Below are 21,481 nucleotides of genomic sequence, written 5' to 3' on the forward strand. Positions count from 1 at the left end.
TGGATGCTAAGAGTACTACACAGTTGAACATGTTCTAAGGGGGGGAAAAAAAGTTGTGAGTTAAAATAGAAATAAACATGAAGAAGTGAATCAAACATTCACTTAAAATGAAAAATAAATGCAAATCTTTGGTACAGCAGAGTTCCTGGAAAATGCAAAACTCATGCCATAGTGACTGTGAGACAGCAGGTAGAAGAACAGAGGTGACTAGAATTGAGAGAATAGGAAAGGAAATGAGGTCTGCAAAGTTGGCAGAAAGGCTACAGCGAAGAAGTTGTAACAAGCAGGATATTTTAAACAGCGTTTTCACTGAGTAAACAACATTTAGTGTTTGGGGATAGTGATGAAAATGTGTTTTACATTTGATGGATGAGACTAGAACTACAGTAGGCAAAATGAGGCCTATTTGAGACACTTTTCCATGCCTTCCTCATTATGGTTTAATAACTGGTGATTGCTTGGTTATTTATAGCAGGCAGTGGAGCACTTAGTGTATTGTTCTACTCATGCAGCTGTCTTCTGAAGCTTCAAATTGTATGTTTCCCCTCCTCCTCTGTTATAAAGAAAGTGCTGAAGATTATTGCAAATTTCTGAACTTTTATTTTCCCCTGGATTCTCCCACTTTTCACTTGCCAACTCCAGGATGTTGTTTCTTTTCTTCCTTTGCCAACATAAGACATGTAAGAACATAAATATTCTGTTAGGGAAATGCCTTCTTGGTAAAGCATGGGGCTACTGAGTGCCAGAAACATGGTCCTGTTTCCTCATCTCTCTCTGAAGAGGTCTTGAGCTTAATGAATTGAAAGAACATTCATGGCATTGGTGCTTTTACAAAACCAATGGCAGCTTCCAGCAGAGAACTTCAGTTGTGCAGAGACTTTGCACGCGCCCAGGGTTTACTCTTCTTCTGAACAGTCTTGGACTTCCCAACTCAATTTTCCTGAGCACAAACAATTTCTTTACCAGCATATTCAACATATAGTTTACATTGGTATCCAGACATCTCAGCCCATGCTGAACCTCCTTTTCATTGAGGTATTTGACAAGCTTTTGTGAAGCACTCTGGCTGAAAAAGCTTGTGGTCTAAAAAGTGAAAACAATGCAATGCTTTTTTTTTTTTTCTCCTTCTTTTTCTTTCTTGCTCTGTTGTATGGATGGGATGTCTATAACATGGAGTATGAATGACTTCCTCGCAGATGCATTAAAGTTTGAATGTAAAAATGATACGTTAGAATCTTCTAAGATACTAGTAGTTTCTCCAACATCTAGTACTTTCTCCAAAAGATTGCAGTTTCGTCCCCAAACCTGCTGCTGCACTTCAGGACTTCCACTTTAGCTTGAAGGGCATAAGGGAAATGTGAGACTGAGCTAGGGAGACTTCCAGAACTGGAGAGCATGTGAGTCTGAAGAGTTAGGGAGCCACTGGGTTATTTAGTGTCCTTAGAACAAGCTGGAATGATGATTACTTCCACGGTGTTAATAACGCACTGTGTAAACTCAGATTTTTTTTATTTTGTATTTTTTTAAATAGCTCAACAGTTTTGCAATGAAGAGGTGGTGATTCCTAGCAGCTGTACTGTGTCTTACAGGAGGTGGTTGCTGGAGGGACTTGAGCAGCGAAGTCGGTCTGTGTGTGGTCTGAGGATGTGTGTGCAAACTGAAAGAGGGTAATGTCATGGTTTGCAATTAATATGCTGATTAATTGTTCGAAACAAATTTTCAGTTATGGTCAGCATAAATCTATAAACTGAAACATTTTGTTGTTGTTGTTATTGAAAGCAGTTACGAAACTCTAAACGTACAAAATACAATGTGTCATGTTGCCTTTTAGCATGCTTTCCTGAATAGGGGTGCGTGAATAGGGGTCTCCCATCGTAGTGTTTATCTCTGGTCCGACCAGGTCTCCTTGCACTTTGTCACATGTTTTGTCCTTTTACCCCGTTTTTTAGGGTTAGTAGGAAATTTTACTGCCAAGTTGGAAGGAACCACAGCTGTATGGTGATTTAGCTTTTAGGTTGATTGTTTTGTTTACATACTTCTCTTGCTCAGTCCTTTCCTTGGGGATATCTGAAGAGATTAAGAATAGCATCCTGAAAGACCATTAATGCTGGAAAATCTTCCAGAATTTGTTATTTTGTTCTTGCAGTTTGTATCCTTGCTAATTCCTTCTCACATCATTATTGTTCCTTGCATGCAGCTGGTTTGGTGTTATCGTAGATGTCTCTTTCCAAAATTCAGTAATACAGCAGGCTCCTTAGTTAAACACCAATTTAGAATAAATTCGGAAAGTGTACTTAGCTGATACTTTGTACACTCTTAGAGATTTAAAAATGCAGAAAATATTTCAAGTGCGTTAAAGCTTGCAATGCTTTTGAACTTCTGATAACTGAAATAAATTATATCGTTAATTGCATCGAAGAGTGTGTATTTTCAGCACTTTAGTCGAGGAGGAGGCAAATAATTAATAAAAATTGGTCTTATTATCCAGGAATTCTCACTCCTGATTTTTCAAAATATTCTGCTATGCTAGGAATGAACCAGGTAGGGAAAATAAAAAAAAAAAAAAAGAAAACCTACTCTAGAAATTGCTCTGGTAGAGAGTTCATGTTCCATTAGAAGGCATCTCTCTTGAAGAGCTGAGCACTAGTGTAGCTAGCTGATTTGATCATTCGGTAAGGCTTACCTCTGCTGTAGGGCTCTTTCTGCTGCTTCTTTTAGCAGGATATGCCTGCTGGCCTGTCCTGATGTGTGTTTTACTATCCTGTGTAAATTTATTCCAATCGTAGTCTTCCTTCAACTTGTTTGGCACACTTTATTTTTCTCTTTGCAGCTTCTGCTGCTCTTTTTATTGCATCCTCTGGCCACCCCATGTTTCCTATTCCCTTTGTTTATGACATGCAGTAGCACTTTTGGTAAGCATGCTGGTGTTTTTCTTTTCAGTATTATTTTTCTCTATGCCTCTAAGAAAAAGCAAACTTCTTGGAAAGAGAAACTTCTTATTAATGTAGTGTTAGGGAAATGTATCTAAGCTGTAAAAGTACGTAGCTAATATGCAGAAGCAACATGGTTAACTCGATCATGTTCCCAGTGTGTGCTAAAGTAGGTGTTATGCAACCCTTGTGAACAGTACTACAGCACACGTAAGGTCTTAATCCTCCTGGTTCCTGAGCACTACCGGTAATTAAAAAAATAAAATAATAAAAAAAAATACATATATGCAATATCATTACTTAAAGGTGACGTGTATTTCCTTCCTTCCTCCTGAATTTCTGACTTTGAGAATTTCAAAGCATATATTCTGTTTCATGTATTGGTATTATTTGCATTCATTTTTCCTTTTCCTTCAAGATTTTTTCAAGTATCAATGCTTGTACTTAGCATATTTTGTCATCAAGTTACAGATTATCAGGACTGTTTGTTCTCATAAGCAGACTGAAAGAAGTCACTCACAGACTTAGAAAAGGACTATTTTTGGTACGTGATTGGGTACTGTTACAGCTAAAGGGAATTAGTTGGGATCGTGTAAACTGTTGTTGTAGAGTACACAGAGAATGTGGATTGACTGTGCATGTAATCCTTGTTTGCCTTTTTCTTGTAAGCTGGAGGAAACTTGTATGACCTGGTCTGGCCATGCTTGGATTGAACAGCCACTATTCAACCCTGAACTTGGTTTTGAGCCAAAGTGCCTTAATTCCAAAATTCACTTTGAACCTTGAGCACATGAGTGATGGTGGGGTGTGGGCATGTTTGGGGAAGAGCTTAGCAAATACAGGTTGCGTGATCCACTACCTAGGAAGGTTTTGTATGAGCAGGGAGAAGATCTTTTGTTGGAATAAGCCATAAACAATAAATGATGAAGGTAATGTGCATGGAAGCTGCAATATACCGGAGTCCTATCAGGAAGGAAATGAGCAGAGAGAGCAAGCTGTAATGGCATTGTTGAATGAGTATTTGGTCTTTGCATACTGATTTGGACTTCTTGCCTTATTGCAAAGTTAACTTCAAAAGTATGACCAATGACTGTACCAATACGCCATCTCCCCAGATTTTCAAAGAATCTAAAACATAGTTAAAACCTATGAATCATCATGTTTGTTTTGTACAGGACCCCATGGATTTTTAACTCTGTGCTTGCATAAATAGGTAACATTGCGGTATGGTTCCAGTGTTTGTTATGGAAAGTACCATTTGTATAAATTATGGCACTAATGTTTTGCTATAACCAGACTCCTGGCATTTTATTTTGCCTCTCTGGCCTGCTAGAACCTGCCTGCAAATTAAGTTTTATTCTATGACTTTTTTTGTGTAGGATCGAGTTGGTCGGGCTATAAAACACTGCTCATACCGTTCCATGAAACTAGGCAGCCAGAGAACAGGAAGCCAGAACTGGAATTTGGTTTGGCACTGTGAGCTGTGCTACCTGGAAAACAGCACAGTAGTCGAAGAGCCAAGGAGAGAGGCTTCTAAAGTAGATTGCAAGTGCTATTTTCTTTCAGCTTCTCTGCTCACTAATTTCTTCCCTCCCCCACTCCCCTACCTACCTTCTGGGAAATATGGAGAGAGGTTCTTTGCCAGGATCCAGAGACCATGCAGCAAAAAGCTTAACAGAAATATCCTTTGTCCAGTGACTGTATTCAGTAGTGACCCGTGCATATTTGCGTACACTTACGTGTGACAGAAATGTCTGAAATTCCATGCTGAAAGTTAAGTTATTCTCCAGGAGCAGACTCAAAGGTCTTTGTTATAAAGGTCAGTTTTATTGTGTTGTGCAGCACTGTAGGACCATGTCTGTTTATTCCCTTAGACTTTTAGGGGAGAGGTTAATGACTCCAAACAAGCCAAATAACAAAAATGTGTTTCGCTGATAGGGGCCCTTCAACAAAAGGTGTGTATGCTTCCCCACAAAGTTTAGGAAATGGTTTTGCAGTTGAGTAGGAACGCGTTGCAGACCGATGTGAGTGGAAGGCTGTCTGCTTGTAGGGTTTCCTGGCTTAACCTGGTACCGCTGACAGCTCACGAGGGGCCTGGGAAGACGGTTTCTGGGTGTAAGATGGGCTGCATAATGAAGAGGAAGGAAGGATGGGCTGAAATAAAGTTACCCAGTTGCTGTTATCTTAAGACTGTGACTGAGCTGCACGACTCATTCCTCCCTCAGGGGACACAGGTGCGCAGAGCTATTTTTCTTTAATCACTCACATAAATTAAATTTATTCCTTTGCATTAAAATAATTAAATAAAGCTACGCCCTGTATCTTTTAGTGCCAGATAATATCTTTGAACCTTTGGCTCACCATTTTGCTATCAGCTGCAAGGTATTTTCCAGGGTGTGCTTAACCAATTTTGCCATTGTCCTGAAAAGTGTTCTAGGCAGAGAAATCCCCTGATAGCAATCAATGTTCATACATACTTTTAATCACTGTATCCACTGGGAATAATCACTTCCGGGCCTCTCTTGAAGTCCACCTGCCCCACACTAAGATGAAAGGGATTTCCATGCTGTGTATCGAGTGGCACAGGCTTGATGCTTACCAGGATATTAAGCACAAATTAAAATGGGTTGAAGAATATTGATGTGGGTCTGAGGTTGGCCAGTTGCTGGTTGAGGGGATGATGCTGCCAAGTCTGGAACAGATTGGCAAGGAGCAAGAACAGCCTTTGCCTTTCCTATATCCCCTAAGGGTTTTCTCCTGCTCTTTTTAGGACACGACACTACTTGCAAAGGTGCAGTAGCATACGTGTTTAGGATGGAGGCGTGTGCTTTGGGAACAGGGCTTGTGCGCTTTCCAGGTTAGGAACGATTTTCCTGGGTTCGTTGTGACTTGTCTTCTGATTGTTGAACTTGTAGATTTGGAAAGTCTTCTGCTTGCTAGCTGGCGCATCACCCCAGCCTCGGCTCTTTGTTGCTCCGAGTTGGTTTCCAGCCAAAAACATCAAAGGCTCTCAGTGGCAAATCTGCGCTGTTTCCTCCCTGGCAAACGCTTGACTTGTACAGAGTCTGCCCCCTGTAGAAGCAGCAAAATGGTTTGCCTTGTACCAAACTACCTTAACTCAGAAGTCTTATAAGTGAGCGGGGTTCTGGGGTTGGGCGGTGGCAGATCTGCCTCTTCTGAAATCTCCTTACGTTTGGTTTAGGCAGTTACTTGAGATTGACTGTTGAGCAATGTAAATCTCTCTTGGCAATGAGACCTGTTCCCCACCTGCCACTCCAAGAACATTCATTGATGCTTGTGTGGAAACAGATGTACTTTTATTTGCACCTTTAGGAAAAAAACTTTACAGAACAACCTTAGAGCTACTTGGCTTCGGTAAGCAGGGACAGGTGGGGAACATGTAAAGCTCTGCAACAACCCCATTGATACAGCATTGATGATCTGTATAGGAAAGATGGCTGTGACTCAGAACAGAGATCAGGAATAAGCATTTTCCAGCAAGGCAGACAACTCCATCGCATCTGCAACTTCCTTCGCTTGCAGAATCTCAGGGGACTTAAAAAAAAAAAAAAAGGGGGGGGGGGGGGGGGTCCACACTGTTAATGACTACTTCTGTGTAGCCAGGAATGAAAGCAGGATTTAAGTCAAGAGTTCTACTATCCATATCTAGGAGAATTAAGACTCTGCTCTCTAACTGAGGGAGCAAATGTTTATTGGCTTGTTTTGTAAGGCACAGAGCGAGGCTGGTCTGGCTCTGGGCTTTGCAGGCCCCCTTGTATTCTAATTTCTCTCTCTTACTGTCTTTTATTTGCAGCTCAAAGACATGTCCTCACGTACATGGAGGATGCAGTGAGCCAGCTGTTGGAGAACAGAGAAGATATTAGTCAGTATGGCATTGCCAGGTTCTTCACTGAATAGTAAGTACATGAGGACACTGCCAATACGGGCAGCCTGAGGGGGGCTTTTGGAAACAGGCAGGGTACATGGAGAATGGAGCTGGACACATGCTGATTATATTGTGAATGCTGGATTTCACTAGGTTAGCCAAGGGCTGCCTGAGCATGTTTCAGAAACGTGCATGGGTTTCGTACAGTTCGGTACCTCTCCTGTTACAAACCTCCATGTGAAGCAGTCACTTTGGGGAGTTCAGTACCTCTCCTGTTACAAACCTCCATGTGAAGCAGTCACTTTGGGGAAGAGAGTTTTTAAAAGCATGGAAAAAAAAACAAAAACAAATTGTGCTTGGCTTAGTCAGGGCTGTTGGCCAGTATCAAAAGCAGGGAGTGCTTCTGGTTTCAGCAGCACTTATTCTTTCTTTTTCTGAGCATGAATTTGAACTGTTTTGTCTCCTTGTGTGATTGGTATTGTGCTGAATGCTTTAATAGAATGTCTCTTGCTCCCTTATAATCTGTATAAGTCCTTAAAAGGAACATAATAATTAGCACAGATAATCTCTTCCTACTAATTCGGAAGGATTTAGGGGGGAGGGAAACTGTGCTGTTCTTCAACATTGTTGATGTTGACTCAGCTGATCACTGTATGTTTTGCGAACTTATTGTCTTACACAATATTTCAAGGTCTTCCAGGCAGCTTCATTAAAAAATCTCTTGGTAATGGGTGTGCTTGCAGTTGGTATGTTTCAGTCTGTCCCTTGCCCATTTGAAAACCTGCTTGCTTGCTTGCTTTCCTGTTAACTTTTGCTGAGACAAATCAACGTGCAGAGCATTTCACAAAACTCTCTGTGCTACGTCTGTGGAAGAGAATTTCAAAGCACAGGAACAACTTTCTTTCTGAGCTGACCAGAGATTTTTTTTTTTTCACTGAAGCATCCATTTAACCTCCAAATGAGATCCAACTTGCTATTTCAGTTGTCTGGACAACTTACATTGTATTTCCCTGCCCCATGCGTATTTTAAACTTAGAGATATCAGAGATTCTCACTGGTAAAATAGTAATTAAAATAAACTATGCAGCAAGTCTGAGCAGAAATTTTTAAAGCAAGTTGTTTTGGAGACAGGGTAAGAAGCTGCTCAAGACCAGTGTGTTTTTGTCCATGCTTGGCAGAGGAGGTAAGATATGGGCTATCTCATTTTTCTGTTTATAGAACAAGTCTTTTAGGTAGGTGGCATTGTAACAAGAAAATGTTTTTTTGGTAGTACCTTATCTCTTTTGTTCTCAACAAAGTACTTCCAGCTTTCACTTGGAGTGAATTGTCCCTGTTACAAGATCTGGAAGTCCCATGTAATACTTCTGTAATAAAGGCATTTACACGGAACAATCAAGAAGAATAAAACAGTTGAACAAGGCTGTTATGTTTTACTATTAACCTTTCCCTGTAGTGCACTTCCATGTTCTGAGCAAGTTGCAGTGGTAGCAGTCATTGATATGTGAGAGTTGTGGAGAGTTAATCATTGAGAGCAGGTATTGGGGACAAATGAAGTTACAATCTGTGCACACCATGTGATTGGGAATGATGATACTCCATCTGATACAGGTGACTTTCCACAGAATGTAATACCAAGATTAATCAGCTGAACAAATAGTAAACAAGAGCTTAAAGATAAAGAGCACGACTATAATGACCTCCACCCTCGGCAGGATTTGTTTACCAAGATTGAAAGCAAGGTGGCTCTGAAATACCTAGCTGAAATTGTCATTCAGACATCTATCCAGATCAGGTTTGGTTTGCACCTGCTTTCAAGCTGACACCTCAGGGCCTTTTCGAAACTCCTGCACATATATACTTCAAAAATTAAATGGTGGTCAAAGAGGTCTGCCACACTCTTTAAAAACTGCTGATGTTGCTTCTCTACAGTATTTCTTCATCATGACCTGATAACCACCACCTTTTCACTTCCTATCCCTCTTCCACTTCTGAAAGCATAAATAGTAATTCCAGACCATTGTAACAAACAAACAGAACTGTCAGCATGGAGCACAACCTTCTGATTGACTGGAGCTCATGTTTTCCCTCTTTGTTTTCAAAGATATGACATTCTACAATGGCTTTGTGTTCACACTGAGTTTTCCATGGAGCTTCTGATTTCCTGAAATACAGGAAAAGATGGCATGTTTTTTTTCTGCGAGTAATTTAGAACTTCTCACTTCTTTTTTTTTTTCTGTCTTTTTTATGTGGTATAGCTGGAGCTTAACAGATGACATTGTGTCCCTGTACCAAAGCACAAACAGCCTTTGTGATGTGGAGAGCTGTGAAACTCACAGCATATGGAATGTGTGAATCTTTCTTAGGTGGAGAAAAAATAATCGGAACTATGGAGGTAGACAGAATAGGAAGTTTCCCAGGGCTAAGTGGTGCGCCCTCGCTGCCCAGTAGAATTCTACTCACCCACCCGACTGTCAGCATTTGTTCAGGCTATACTTTCAGATCCACTGGCTTGTATTGCTCTGCCAAGCAAGTCAGCGTGATCTTGATTTTTATTTTTTAACCTTAATACCTTAGAACTCTAAGATAACTCGTGAGATTCCTAAGGTTTGTTTGTAATGTTCTAGTGTTTTGCTTGTTCCAGGTTATTCTACAGGAGAGGATTGGCGTGTCTGTGTTTTGAAGTGCGCTGTAAGGATTTAAGATAAAGGAGCTTGTTATTAGGTGTCCAATTCTTCACGTTAGTAAGGAAAGCACGGTGTTCGCTTAGTATTACAGGCTAAGCCCAGAGTTCAGAAAGCTAGGAGGTAGGCCCAAGCAAGTAATTTTTTTCAAGTGTGTGTAGGATAAAGTAATACAATTCTGTAACTTTGCAGAAATAATGAAGTTAGTGTGTCAAGGATGTGAAGTTAGTGTGTTAGATATTCTCCAAGCAGTTTTCAGAAGGCACACTGTTCAACACAGCAGTGTTCCATGGACCCTCCCCTCACTGGATTCACCACTGAAGAGCAGTCATGGCCTTTCCATCACACATTGCAATGCTCCGCCTTACCGTGAGTCACTTCAAGTCTTTGTACCAGTTACAACAACTTTTTTATGGATAATTGTTAAGAAAATACTCGGTTTTGGGATTTAGATTATTTGAGTGAAATTTCGGAGTTGAAAACTAGGTGGTCATATAGCTTTGTATGGATCGAGCTGTAAGTGTTTTGCAGTCAATGAGTTGTCGTTAGCTCAGGAAACGAGACTGGTTATGTATTCCACTGCTATTCACTGCCTAGCACTGATTGCTGATTGCAGAGGGCTGACCCTCATCTGTACAGCTCCCCTTTCAGAATATTTTTAGTCTTTAAGGATATTTTTTTTCGCCCACTTTATTCAATTGTTCATTTGTCCCAATTATGTGGACATCTGCTTTCAATCTTGGGAGTTCCTTGAGGCTTCTCTCACCTGACTCACTACCGACTCTTACAGGAACAGGGCTCAATCACTCTTCTGTGAATTAATCCACATCTTTTAGCTAAAAGAGTAAAATTATTCCTCTCTCAGGACTAGTCTGAATTTTATAGATCTGCTGAAATGCTACTGGTATTTGCTCGTAACAAACCCAAGAAGTCTCTGCTCTGCTTTTGAATCTCCATGAAATACAGACTCTTGAAAACCCTCTGTGTAATTATGGACTAATGCTGCTTTACTTCTTCCAGCCTATCTTCTGTGCCAACATATCTTAAAGGGACATGTTCCTCCTATACATTATCTATCATCCTGTTTTCTTGATTGTTCTTGTACTGAAGAAAAGCAGGGCCCCCGTGCTAATGGATTTAATCTCTCAGAGGGAATGCACATCGTGTCCCGCTTCAAGTTTTCTGGGATCTTAAGGGGAAGCTGTGTGTTTATTTCCCTTCAGCTAGAAGAAGCAGCACAAACTTTTCTTCACCAAGAGGCTTCCTATTAGTACTTTATTGTTTTTCTTCTGTGCTAACAGTGTGCTTTAAACTTTTCTCTTCCAGTTTGCAGGTAGATGACCTACTCTGTTCAAGACTTTGGAAAGGCATTTTTTCTGTTCTTCTCCCAGAACACTTATTGTTTTCCTTTGTTTATGGTGCAATATCTTTGGGTCTACCTGCCAGCTGGAGCATGATTGTGAAAGGCATCTTGCTGTTGTTTTGCAGATGCTTCATTGCCCCTATTGGGCTCTGCAAACTGATGTCCAAGATTCCCTTTTTATATAAGAGGATGTTTCAGCCGGGTTTACTTTGAAGTGTCCCTGCTGGATCTTGTGGCCATTCATGTGCTCTCTGATGACTGCTTTGATAATATCTATCTGAGAAGTTGTCTGTGATGTGTGTGTTTGCTGTGAGTGGGGGCTGGATGCTGCATTTAGGTCGGTTGTGTGGTTGGCATGGACTTTTAGTTCAAAATCCCAGGTCTGCGCTATGTAGAGCACTTTTACACTAAGGGACACTTATCTAGTTCAGAATAACAGGACTGCCAGTGCTATATAGCTTGAGACCATTGGATAGGAAGATGTTATCGTGGTGAGAAATATTATAGTAATGAAGGTACCTCATTTTCTCCTGCTCCCTGGATTGGCTAGAACAATTTGGTAAACTCATTTCTTAGGGACAACTGTGATACTACTCTTTTGACTTCCTCTGGCAATAGCAGTGACACCAGCTTTGTTATCAGAAAAAAACTTTCAGCTTGTTTAGTCCTGTACATCTACCTTTCTTTATCTAAATAAAACTGTAGAGGAAACAATGTCCTTCTGTTTAAAATGGTCTCAGTACCCTTGGGGGAATGGAAGAGGCAGAGGGGAAGGGCCAGGAACGGGACAGATGGGATGCCCGTGAGAAATAAGCCACTCAGTGAAGGCAGCACTGAATGACAACTGGAAATAAGCTGAATTATCTGCTTATAAACAGGAGAGAGATTCTTAGAGCTAACTTAGAGCCATATGTTTTGTTTTTTTTTCAGCCCTCTGTGTGCGTAGGCCTTATCATCGTCATCTTGCTGTCATCTGCACTGTATCTTTTCCCTTTTCACAGTAACTTGTTCTATCTTGCTTGCAAGGATAGTGTAAGCTCTTCAAGACAGAAATTATATTGTACTGCTTGTATTTTACAGCATGCAGCACTGTACAACATTGTCTCCATGCTTTGTACAGTTGTAGTATAAACAGCAAAAATAGTAGTGAGAAGGTCCTTAGGGCTTTGACAGGTTATGCGGGATTCCCTTTTTGAGAGATGGAGTCCAGCAGAGTGTCGTCATTAGAACTTGTTGGCAAGACTGTTTGGGGTGGGTGTGTGTTTGTTTGTTGGTGGGGAAGGTGTTTTTTGTGTTTTTTTTTTTCCTCCCCCTCATTCTGTGTTTTTTGGTTTTGAGAAACTCAGCATCTGGCAGGTAAAAATTCTTTCAGGTTCTTACAGCAAATGTTGATAAGCTCTCTCATACTCTTTTTGCAATAGCTCATGAGATTGTATTTCCTGCGTTCCTCAAATGCTCTCAGGACTTCTGCAATTCTTTTGCTCTGGAGAGAAAACTACAAAATTATCATGCTGAGTGCAAGACTACAGTGAACCGTGTGATAGGTGTGAAGCTGCTGCTGTCAGTGACCCAGCCGTGAAGCAGCCCTTTGGGCTGAAAATCTCAGCTGGGGTGATGTGCTCCTGGCAGGCTCTTGCTTGGGATCCCTTGGTCCCTAGGGCACTACAGAAAAGTGCTGCCTGTCCCTCCTTCACTTTTCAGTTATCAGTGGAGAGAGAATGAACACATGCATTTTGAGAGAGAGCACTCGTGCCAAGCACTCTGAGGAGCAGATTTTGCAGCTAACGTGAATGAGTTACTATAAGCGAGATGTTTTTGATGTCTGTTTCTGGAGAGCAGATAGATTTGCAGGACTGAATTTGGTGATAAATTTTCCTGGGGAGCCTATAATAGTTGCATATTTCTACACTCACAGATGTGTGGTTAACGGACACAAAGCCTTTCTGTTAAAGTCCATTTGTTGCCTCTACAGAGGAGACTTGTTAGAATGGGGAGTCTCTCTTTCTTGTAATCGAAGTTTCTCCAAGCCATAGAAGAAAAGGGATTTCAGTACCACCTGCCTACACAGTAAGGGGCATACATTTTGTATGAGAGCTATGGAAGATTTGGGAGGGTGGATAACTCAGATCATTTGTCATTTAAAATTACACAAATTTTGTCCAGAGCCTGTAGATTGCCTGTAGTTTGATGTTTTTAGTGCAGAACTGCTTGACAGCAGGAACAGTACTTGTATCTTCATCTGACAGGCAGGTTCGCTGAAGTCCCAGTTTTCCCAGAGTTGTTTCTTTGCAACAAACATTGCAACAAGTCCTAGCCTGACAAGTATGCTGATTGGGATGGCTGCTGTTGAGTAAACAGCTGGAAAAAATGCATATATTAATGGGAATAACACACTGATTCCCACTGAAGCTTGTGCCTGTTGCCAATATATTAGAAAATGTAACTTTTTTTTTCCCCACATACTTGAGAATCTTACAGGTGAGCAGATGCTTGGATGAATCCAAACCCTCACAAAGAAAGAGAGGGGAAATATCATAAAGGGACTCTTTGGTTAGCAGGAAAAATACATGAAGTTTTTAGTCAGAAGAGCAACATAGCATTGAACATAGAAGGCAACGTTTATGTTTGATGCTCTGTATGATAATATATTCCACTCAGGAAACTTATAATACTGTTTTGATGACAGCAGAATCTACAAAACATGCCATAACATAGGAATGTTAGCACTTGATATCAGCACAGTGGCAGCACAGGGTAGTTTCTCTACAGGTGAGCCTCCGCTTCTAAATAGCTGAGCTGCACTCTGCTCTTGCTGTCTGAAGAGAGGCAATTGCATCTTTTATATGCAGTGTGGTCAGATCGTGATGCTTCTGGTAGGCATTCACTGTGCATCAGTGCAGTCTTTGCTTCTTTACTATTGCTTTACATCATGGAAACTATATCTTTGTGATCGTTACCAGAATAGTTGCAGCACATGTGGACTGCCTGCCTTATACAAGACCTTTATATAGTTGGGTGTATGTGTATGCCTTCTTACAACCTTGAATGCTGAAAGGCAACACGTTTGCCATAGAGTTGAGATGCCTTCAATGATCGTTAAACCTAATTGCATATAAGCAGTGTTGATAGCTAATGAGCCTGAAAAACAGACATTTGAAATTTTCCAAAAGGTAAATTCCAGAAACCTGGCAAATGGTGTGTTAGGATGATGTGTATCTGAGTTATCTTTGTTTATGCTCTTTCTCTGGGCTAGGTTTGAATGTACTTTCCTCTGTCTAGCTTTAGGTCATAATTCTGTTTATGCTTCCAAATTTTTATTGATTTTCGGTGTAGATGTTAATGTTACTAGTACAAATTTGGACACACATACATGATCCCAGCTGGAAGTTAATATCAGACTGTTGCTAATACACTTTGAATGTGTAAATTTATTCTTGGAACAAGATTGAATAATTTTGGGAGTAATTGAAAAGGATGAGATCCTACAATATGCTGAAAATTGATCACACTCATGTGGATTAGGAGGTAACAGAAGTAATTTTAACTTTATACATTCGGTTTGTGATACAGTTTTCCTACTCCCTGGTCCACCCCTGCTGTCTGCATTTGGCAGTGCAACAAAATAGATGTGTAAGTCATTGCAGTTCCTAAGAACATCTTTAGGGAACCTCCTGTACATGAGTTCTTTGGGGTTATTTTGCCATAACTTATTTCATCAGTTGGGTATTTTATAGATGATCATTGTGTTACTGTTGGGACGCTACAGGGTCTTTTGTTTCATTTTATTTTCACCAACTGTCTACTGTTTTTTAATATCTGTGGTATTTGACGCTTACTTCCTTCTCCTGTTCTTGCATTTCTGAACATATATTTCTGCTCTGCTTTAGTCTGAATTCTTGCAGAAGGGAGAGGGCCCTCGAGTCAGAATCGTGTATTGTCTGTCTTCCACCGAGGGAAGCTCTGGAGCAGAGCTTTCTGCAGTGCAAAGTAAACACTCAATGCTGAGATCACTTTGAAAAACATCTTTCTCCATCATTCTGGAAAATGGCTTATTTGTGCTTGCTGAGTCACTCTGGGTTGGAATATATTGGAAAAAGAGGCAAATAGTGACTTATCCACAACAGATGTAGTGGGTCTATTTACAGTCTTTTGCATACAATCTGCAATGTGTATATAAAAGAGTAATCTCTTGTCATGCTTGGTCACTTGCCGTAAGGATTGGATTTCCTGCAGCTTCTGTAAATGTTTTGAAGAAAACTGTTTTAGTAATGTGTAATTGGCACCGGGGATTCAGTAGAAATGCAGGAGAAAATAGGAGCTTTGGAAAAGCATCATAATGGAGGAAGCTTAGTACCCATTGGTAACTTTATTTTACTGTACTTTTTTTTTTCTTTTTAGGAATTTACATGTCATAGTCTTTTCCTTTTCTTTAAGGAATTGTTTTGGAACACACTCGTTCCTCCAAAACAGTTTTTGATGTCTCAGGTTGTAATTGAACCAGTGTTGCATACATGATGGCTTCAGTATTAACTATACCTTTCCCTGTATTACAACCTCATTTGGTTTTGTTCTAGTTTTAATGAAGCATTTTGGCACGAATCTAGACTATGTGCAAACAGGAGATCAATTTCAGAAGAATGTTTGGCTTCCATCCATTCAAACTTACAAGACTTTGTATTAAAGTAGAATAAAGTAATGTAAGTTTGAGGAATGTTTTATCTTTCCCGGAAAGATCTTTAACAAAAGATGGAACAGAATTTAGGCATTTCTTGTTTTGGTGATACTGGAAGAAATTTTGTGTTCATTCTTAGGCTGTAAAATGTTGTGGTGTTAAAGGAAATGTTGAGGAGCATTTCCAGTTGTCTTGCTAAGAATATGTCTATCGTCTATTTCTAATTGTCTTGCTAAGAACATAGCCAACAAATGTAAAATTTCTCATAAACTGGGTATGCCAAACTGTAAAAATCAGCAAATGCCTGCAGCATGGGATGCAATAAGATCCTATTATAGGATTCTGTATCCTTTACAGTGTAAAATCCCTTAAATATCTCTCTGTTCCCAAGAATAGCAGACAGCTGGAAGCCTTATAGTTTTTCTAGTTAGTTAGTTTCCTTTTTTCTCCTTTTTAAAAATAATAAACCTGAGATTTTGTGCTGTTGTGTTGTGTTGAAACCATACAGATTCTAGAACGTTAGCCGCAGAGACGTGCAGAAATCTTATGTCTGACAAAATTAATCCCATTGCATTTCTTCAAATAAATTGGACAAACAGTAGCTCATCAACGCTACAGCCAAGCAGTAGTAGTGGGCATAAAGTGGTTTAGCTCAGCAATCTCTAAATGCAGACCTAACATTAATGTAAAATGATGAAGCTTCATCTCTGCTGAGGAATCTTGGCAGTGTTCATTTGTTGCCATGAAATACTGGAGGCTGCTCAGTCTCTGATGTGCTGTGGTTCTTGCCAGTGCAACTGAGTCAGGTGAGGGAGTATTGGTTGTTGTTTTTTTCTTCTAAATTTCTCCATTCTAACCAAGACTGAAAAAAGCAAATATTGGAGCTGCACACATGGCAGAACCATGCAGCGTTGAATCTCCTTTTAAAGCAGTCATGAGGGTCTGTTTTAGTGGTTTGTAGATAATCACCATTGTAATGTGATTGTACTGTTGTCTTTTAAACTAATTAAAAATCTCATTTATAATAACGGAACTGTCTTGAACTGTCTTGCAATAAGACCTACAGGAGACTGTGCAGAATGGAGCAAGCAGACCCTCACTCGTGCTTATACTTCGGCCTCACCTTTCTGAGAAGCCAGTTTGCCTTGACTCAGCATTATGCTTTGATCTCAATGGTGCAAGATGGGTTCGGTCATTCAGTCATTTTCAAATTCAAACTCCTCTTTCAGTGGACACTGACATTTTGGTATCGAGTTCCATCTCCAGCCAATGGCAATTCCGTAGCTATTTCCGGAGTTGTTAGGCTAGAAGAAATCTGACTGTTGCCTTGTGATGCTTGTATTTTTAATGGTTTCTCTTCTTTGTGCCATTCTCTCACCCTTGCCCCCAGTTCCCTGAGTGGTTGCTGTAGCATTTCAGAGATAGTGAATCAATTCCACAGTGTGACAGGTAGAGCAAAAATATATCCACTTAAATAAAGGAAGGCAAAGAGTGGAAATCATGGTGTTCATAATGCTTATTGAAGGCTCGAAGCTCCCATGCCCTCAGCATAGTGAAGGTTATAGGAGCAGTTCAATACAGAGCTTTCTTCTTCCCAAGAAATGTCTACTTAGAGTTTGAACAAATACTAAATACATTATCTGGACAGTTAGCAGTTTCCTTGGTGTAGTTATAATTCTGAATTTTAGTTATTTAATTATTTAATGTTTGAGGTACAAGGAGGGCAAGGGTTTTTGAGGGAAGCTGAGTAGCAACTTAGTGATCTCCTTAAAACCTGCAGCCGTTCATGCAGCCATCTCTGCAGTGGGCAACATGCTGTGTTTTTGTATTCTGCTGTGAAAACTAAACCTCCATTTATACCAGCAAGACCTTTCTTGGCTCACTGAAGCACCATGTGGTCTGAAATTACCTGATCGGACTGAAAAAGCTACTCGTGGTGATTGATGCTTATCTCTGAAGGCTTCGTTACTTTTTCCTTAAGCACCTTGGAGGGCTTCTGCACGGCTATTTACAGCCTGCCATTGTACGCCCTTCCCATCTTCCCAAATACTAGATTTCCCAGCTCATAACTCTAATCAGCGGCTTTATTTCAAAGTAGAAAGGGGCCTCAATATGTGGCCTATTATATCCATATCAGCTTGCCTTACTCTTTTCAAGCAGCTATTGTGTTTTAATAGGGCCCTGCCTGGCAGGGGGAGTCCTTAATTCCTGCTCTGTAAGAATGGCCAGCTTGAGTTACAGCAAACTGCAGGATGCTGCTCTGATCAAAAGGCCTCTGTTTTAAGAGATTCCCCTCCCAGCCCCCATTTTCTGCTTTTGTTTTTAAATCCTGGGCTAATAATTCAACACAGTAAGGTCATTTTAGCTTTTGATTTGAAAGCTTCAAGGTCTTAAATTACTGACCTAGCATAGGAAAAATCAAGGGAGGGGACTCTAAAAAGATAAAGGGATTCCAGGTAATAAAAAGCAAGCACAGCAACTCTTTTTATCCTTTCCTTCTCCCAAATCTGTAGACTGGTCTCAGAGGGTTTGATTTGATACAAAGCAACATTAGAAGGCTTGTTTGCTGCCTATCTGAGCTGTGTCACAGGTGCTGTGGTTCATTTCCTTTCAAACGATACTGGGGATAATCTCTGTACCACCTGTACTAATGCTGCCATGAATACAGAGATCCCTGAGCCTACACCAGAAAGCCTGAAAACAAATCTCTAACATTCGTGTCACTCCTTTCTCTCTTTCCGCTCCCCTCAGCTGAAATAAACTTGAGTGGGTGAGACAGAATGGATTGGAAAAAAAATAAACAAAACAAAAAACAGTCTGTTTGCAGTGTTACATCACTCAGTCTCACCAAAATGTTAAGTGTTAATGATTTCCTATCTGCCCAGTTGTTAAAAAAGGATTTTTTCCTTAAAGTCAGCCATCAGGAATAACTTTCAGTATCTGTTTCACCTTAATACCATTAACACATTTCAGAGGAAGTGCCTAAAAAGCACTGTTAATTTCATTAGAGGAAGATGTTGATTTCCTTGAGGCTGACTTCCTTGTCCTAAATCTTAATATCTCTGGAATTTCAAAAAGCACTCGGTACAACAGCTTTGCATTGAGGAATGCTAATATTTCTATGCTACCTTCCAAGAGTGATAGCTGAAGAAATAATCCAGTGGTTGGTCTGCATCTTGGACATAGTCAAGTGAACTTAAATAGGTGAAGAGTAGCAATCTTACATTAAATTATGCTCATTCAGCAGTAGTTTATTCATCACAACAGTATGTCTGGGATCTTTTTTTCTCAACGATACCCACTATTTTAAGTGTTCCCTCTCTGGGCTCTTTCCAGGCAAGGTAAACCTCACTTTGCTATTTTGGAGCAAAACCTTGGGTAAGTGTGATTGGTTGCTTCGGGATGTGTGTGGATGAGTTATTTAACAACAGAAATTGCCTGAGTTTTAAGGCCTTTTGAATTCCAGTATTTTCTATTGCCAGAGCTAGTTCTTTGTTACCCATTGTACCGTAGTTTCTAATCCTAATACTCCTGATTATCCCTACTTACTGTGCTTTGGTTCACACCATGAAGCAGACTTGGAGCTTGTGACCTGGGTTCCTTTCAGATGAACTAAACTGAAAGATGTGTTCCAACTGCAAATGAGCATGCAGTCCAGGAGACCAAACCAGAGCCAGTCCAAAGCGTGTTTCAAGCAAAATGAACCCTGAAATACCCACAGTGTTGACATCAGGTCCTCTGCAGAAGCAGCATAAGCCTTCAAAGTGAGCTTTTCCTCCTTCATCATGCTCTCGGTGGAAAATGAAAGCAGTATGGTGTAAGTTAAGGAATAACGGTCCCTGTTCCTTGCTTTAGTAGAGAAGGGGCCCTGAGAACTCATTCAGTAACCAAAGGTGGCACCTGCTAGGGGGACAGCAGGGCGCTGGCAAACTTCTGTCCTTTGCGGGGCATGGGGCTCTCTCTGCATTGTGCATGTTTGGCTTTGCCCGAGTTCAGCAGGCAGAGGCTAACTACTGCAGTGGGTTTCAATTGGGATGTTACCATAGCATCCTGGGACTTTTACAATCTATTTAGAAGTCCAAAGGTTTGAAAAGAGTGCTTGAAAGTTTCTGAACTCTGGCAAGTTGCCGAAATGTAATTACACAAAAGACAAAGCCTTACTGAAAGCAGCTCTGTTTGGAGAAGCAGCACCTGAGTGCTAGGGTTCCCAGCACAGCCATTTCTGAGAGCTGGGGCCGTTTTATCAGTCTCCTCCCAAAACTTTTTTCTTCCTCTCCCATGCACGTGCCATCCCCCAAGTGTGGACTGGGTGTGTTGCGAGATGCAGCTTGCTCAGCAGTGGCATCGGAAGAGATTTGATTCCCTGGGTTGGCTGCTCTAGGGCACACGATGGAAAAGAGTGAAAAAGTAAGACCTTTAGGTCCCTACTGCAAAAGCTTCTTCAAAGTTTCCCATTGAGCAAGAACCTTGCTTTAACTCTGTCTCATCTTTCTCCAGAATATTCTCTTAAGTGAATGAGAAGCATAACTGAGTACCCAGTTGTGTAACAATTCTTGTGCGAAATATGAGTGTCTGCAGTAAACTGGTGTTACCTGATGAACGTTCAACTCAATGCCTAGTCTCAGTTTTTATTTCAGACAAATATAATCATGTCATTAGTAACTTTTGTTAATGTTCTAATTTGTCTACACTGTTTACCAGTAACCTAGAGGGCCAAGACAACCATTAGTTCTGCAGTAGGAGACTTTAAAACTTTCAAAGCTTCCTTCCAGGAGGATTCTCTGCAAATGGCCATGCTGAACACCTGAAAGGGGGGAAAGAAGGAGTTAACCAGATAAGTGAGAAGTTATTTTCCCAGCTTGTATTTCTAGGTTCACAAGCCCACTTTCAAATGAGGACAAACTAACAGCTTGTTGAGATACCCTAGTTTATTTCTAAGTCTTTCTCCAGCACAATGTGCTGCTGAGCTATGGCCACCTGGTTTTGCTAAGGGTATGAATTGTTCAGTGAGAGGAGGACAGATAGAGGAAAGACTGAGCAATCCTAAGGGAGGAACCTCAGCAGCTGTTAAACTTGCTGAGAATCTTTGAGCTAAGTTTGTTGTCTTGCAGTTGATATTTGGCTTACTTAAACCATTCCTCTGGGAGGGCAGTTTCTTTTATTTCTGTGTTCAAAAGAAACTGGAAAAGACATCTGTTCAAGCGTATATTAAAATCAAAGGTAATGTATTGGTCACGCTGCAGACATGCAGTTGAAATAACTGCAATAGGTTTTGGTAGTCACCATTTCTTTTGCTTTCAGCAGAGTTTACCTGCAGGCCATTACTACTTGCCACATCAATGGTAATTTCATCTCTGGGTAATTGTTAAGGAAAAAGTGGCAGTGTTAGATTTGTACCGCCCCTCTACCCGCTACAAAATAATTACTGTAAGTATTATAAAATACCTAGTGTGTTTGAAATGGATAGTTCCTGTCCCTGGTAGTGGTGTTGACCCTGCCTGAGAACAGACCTGTTGATCTGTCAGTTGGCTGCCTGCTGGATAGCTCCACCGTGGGCTGCAGGAGGTGGCGCTCTCCTTTGAGCTGAGCACTTCCAAACTATAAAAAAGAATTTGTAAAGTAGGATTTCTGAAATGCAGCATCTTAACAGAGATAACACTAACTGCTGTGGTTGCAGACTTGAGCTTTTGGGGCAAAATCCTCCCACTGTGTAGTTAAATGAAATGTTATTGCAAGAAATGAGGAACGAAAGAAGTAATGTACCTCTTTTCTCAACTAGCTGACGGCACTTGGCTGTCAGTACATGCAGGTGTGCTATGTTCCAACATATCCACCCACTCTTACAGCCGAGTAAGCAGCAACAAATGATATCATACCCTTCTGCCTGCTAGCTTTAGAGCCATCCCGTGCTGAAAATCCAAGTGACTTGAGTTTTCTCTTATTAGGACT

The 21,481-nt window shown here is 40.7% G+C and overlaps 1 protein-coding gene across 5 annotated transcripts in view; it reads left to right on the top strand.

The window, feature by feature from the left end:
* The window catches only part of CSTPP1 (centriolar satellite-associated tubulin polyglutamylase complex regulator 1), a 116,484-nt gene that overhangs the window by 2,887 nt on the left and 92,116 nt on the right, over nt 1-21,481 (top strand). For all 5 annotated transcript variants that reach the window (XR_013952100.1, XR_013952101.1, XR_013952102.1 and 2 more), the window contains exon 2: nt 6,745-6,847. Coding sequence is in view for 2 of the 5 variants with exons in the window: in XM_080594701.1 (XP_080450827.1) it covers nt 6,745-6,847 (103 nt within the window). In the remaining 3 variants the exon portion in view is untranslated. The remainder of the gene's footprint in view (nt 1-6,744; nt 6,848-21,481) is intronic.

The sequence above is a fragment of the Anser brachyrhynchus genome, assembly GCF_964034855.1.
Source record: "Anser brachyrhynchus genome assembly, chromosome: 5".
NCBI classification, from domain to species: domain Eukaryota; kingdom Metazoa; phylum Chordata; class Aves; order Anseriformes; family Anatidae; genus Anser; species Anser brachyrhynchus.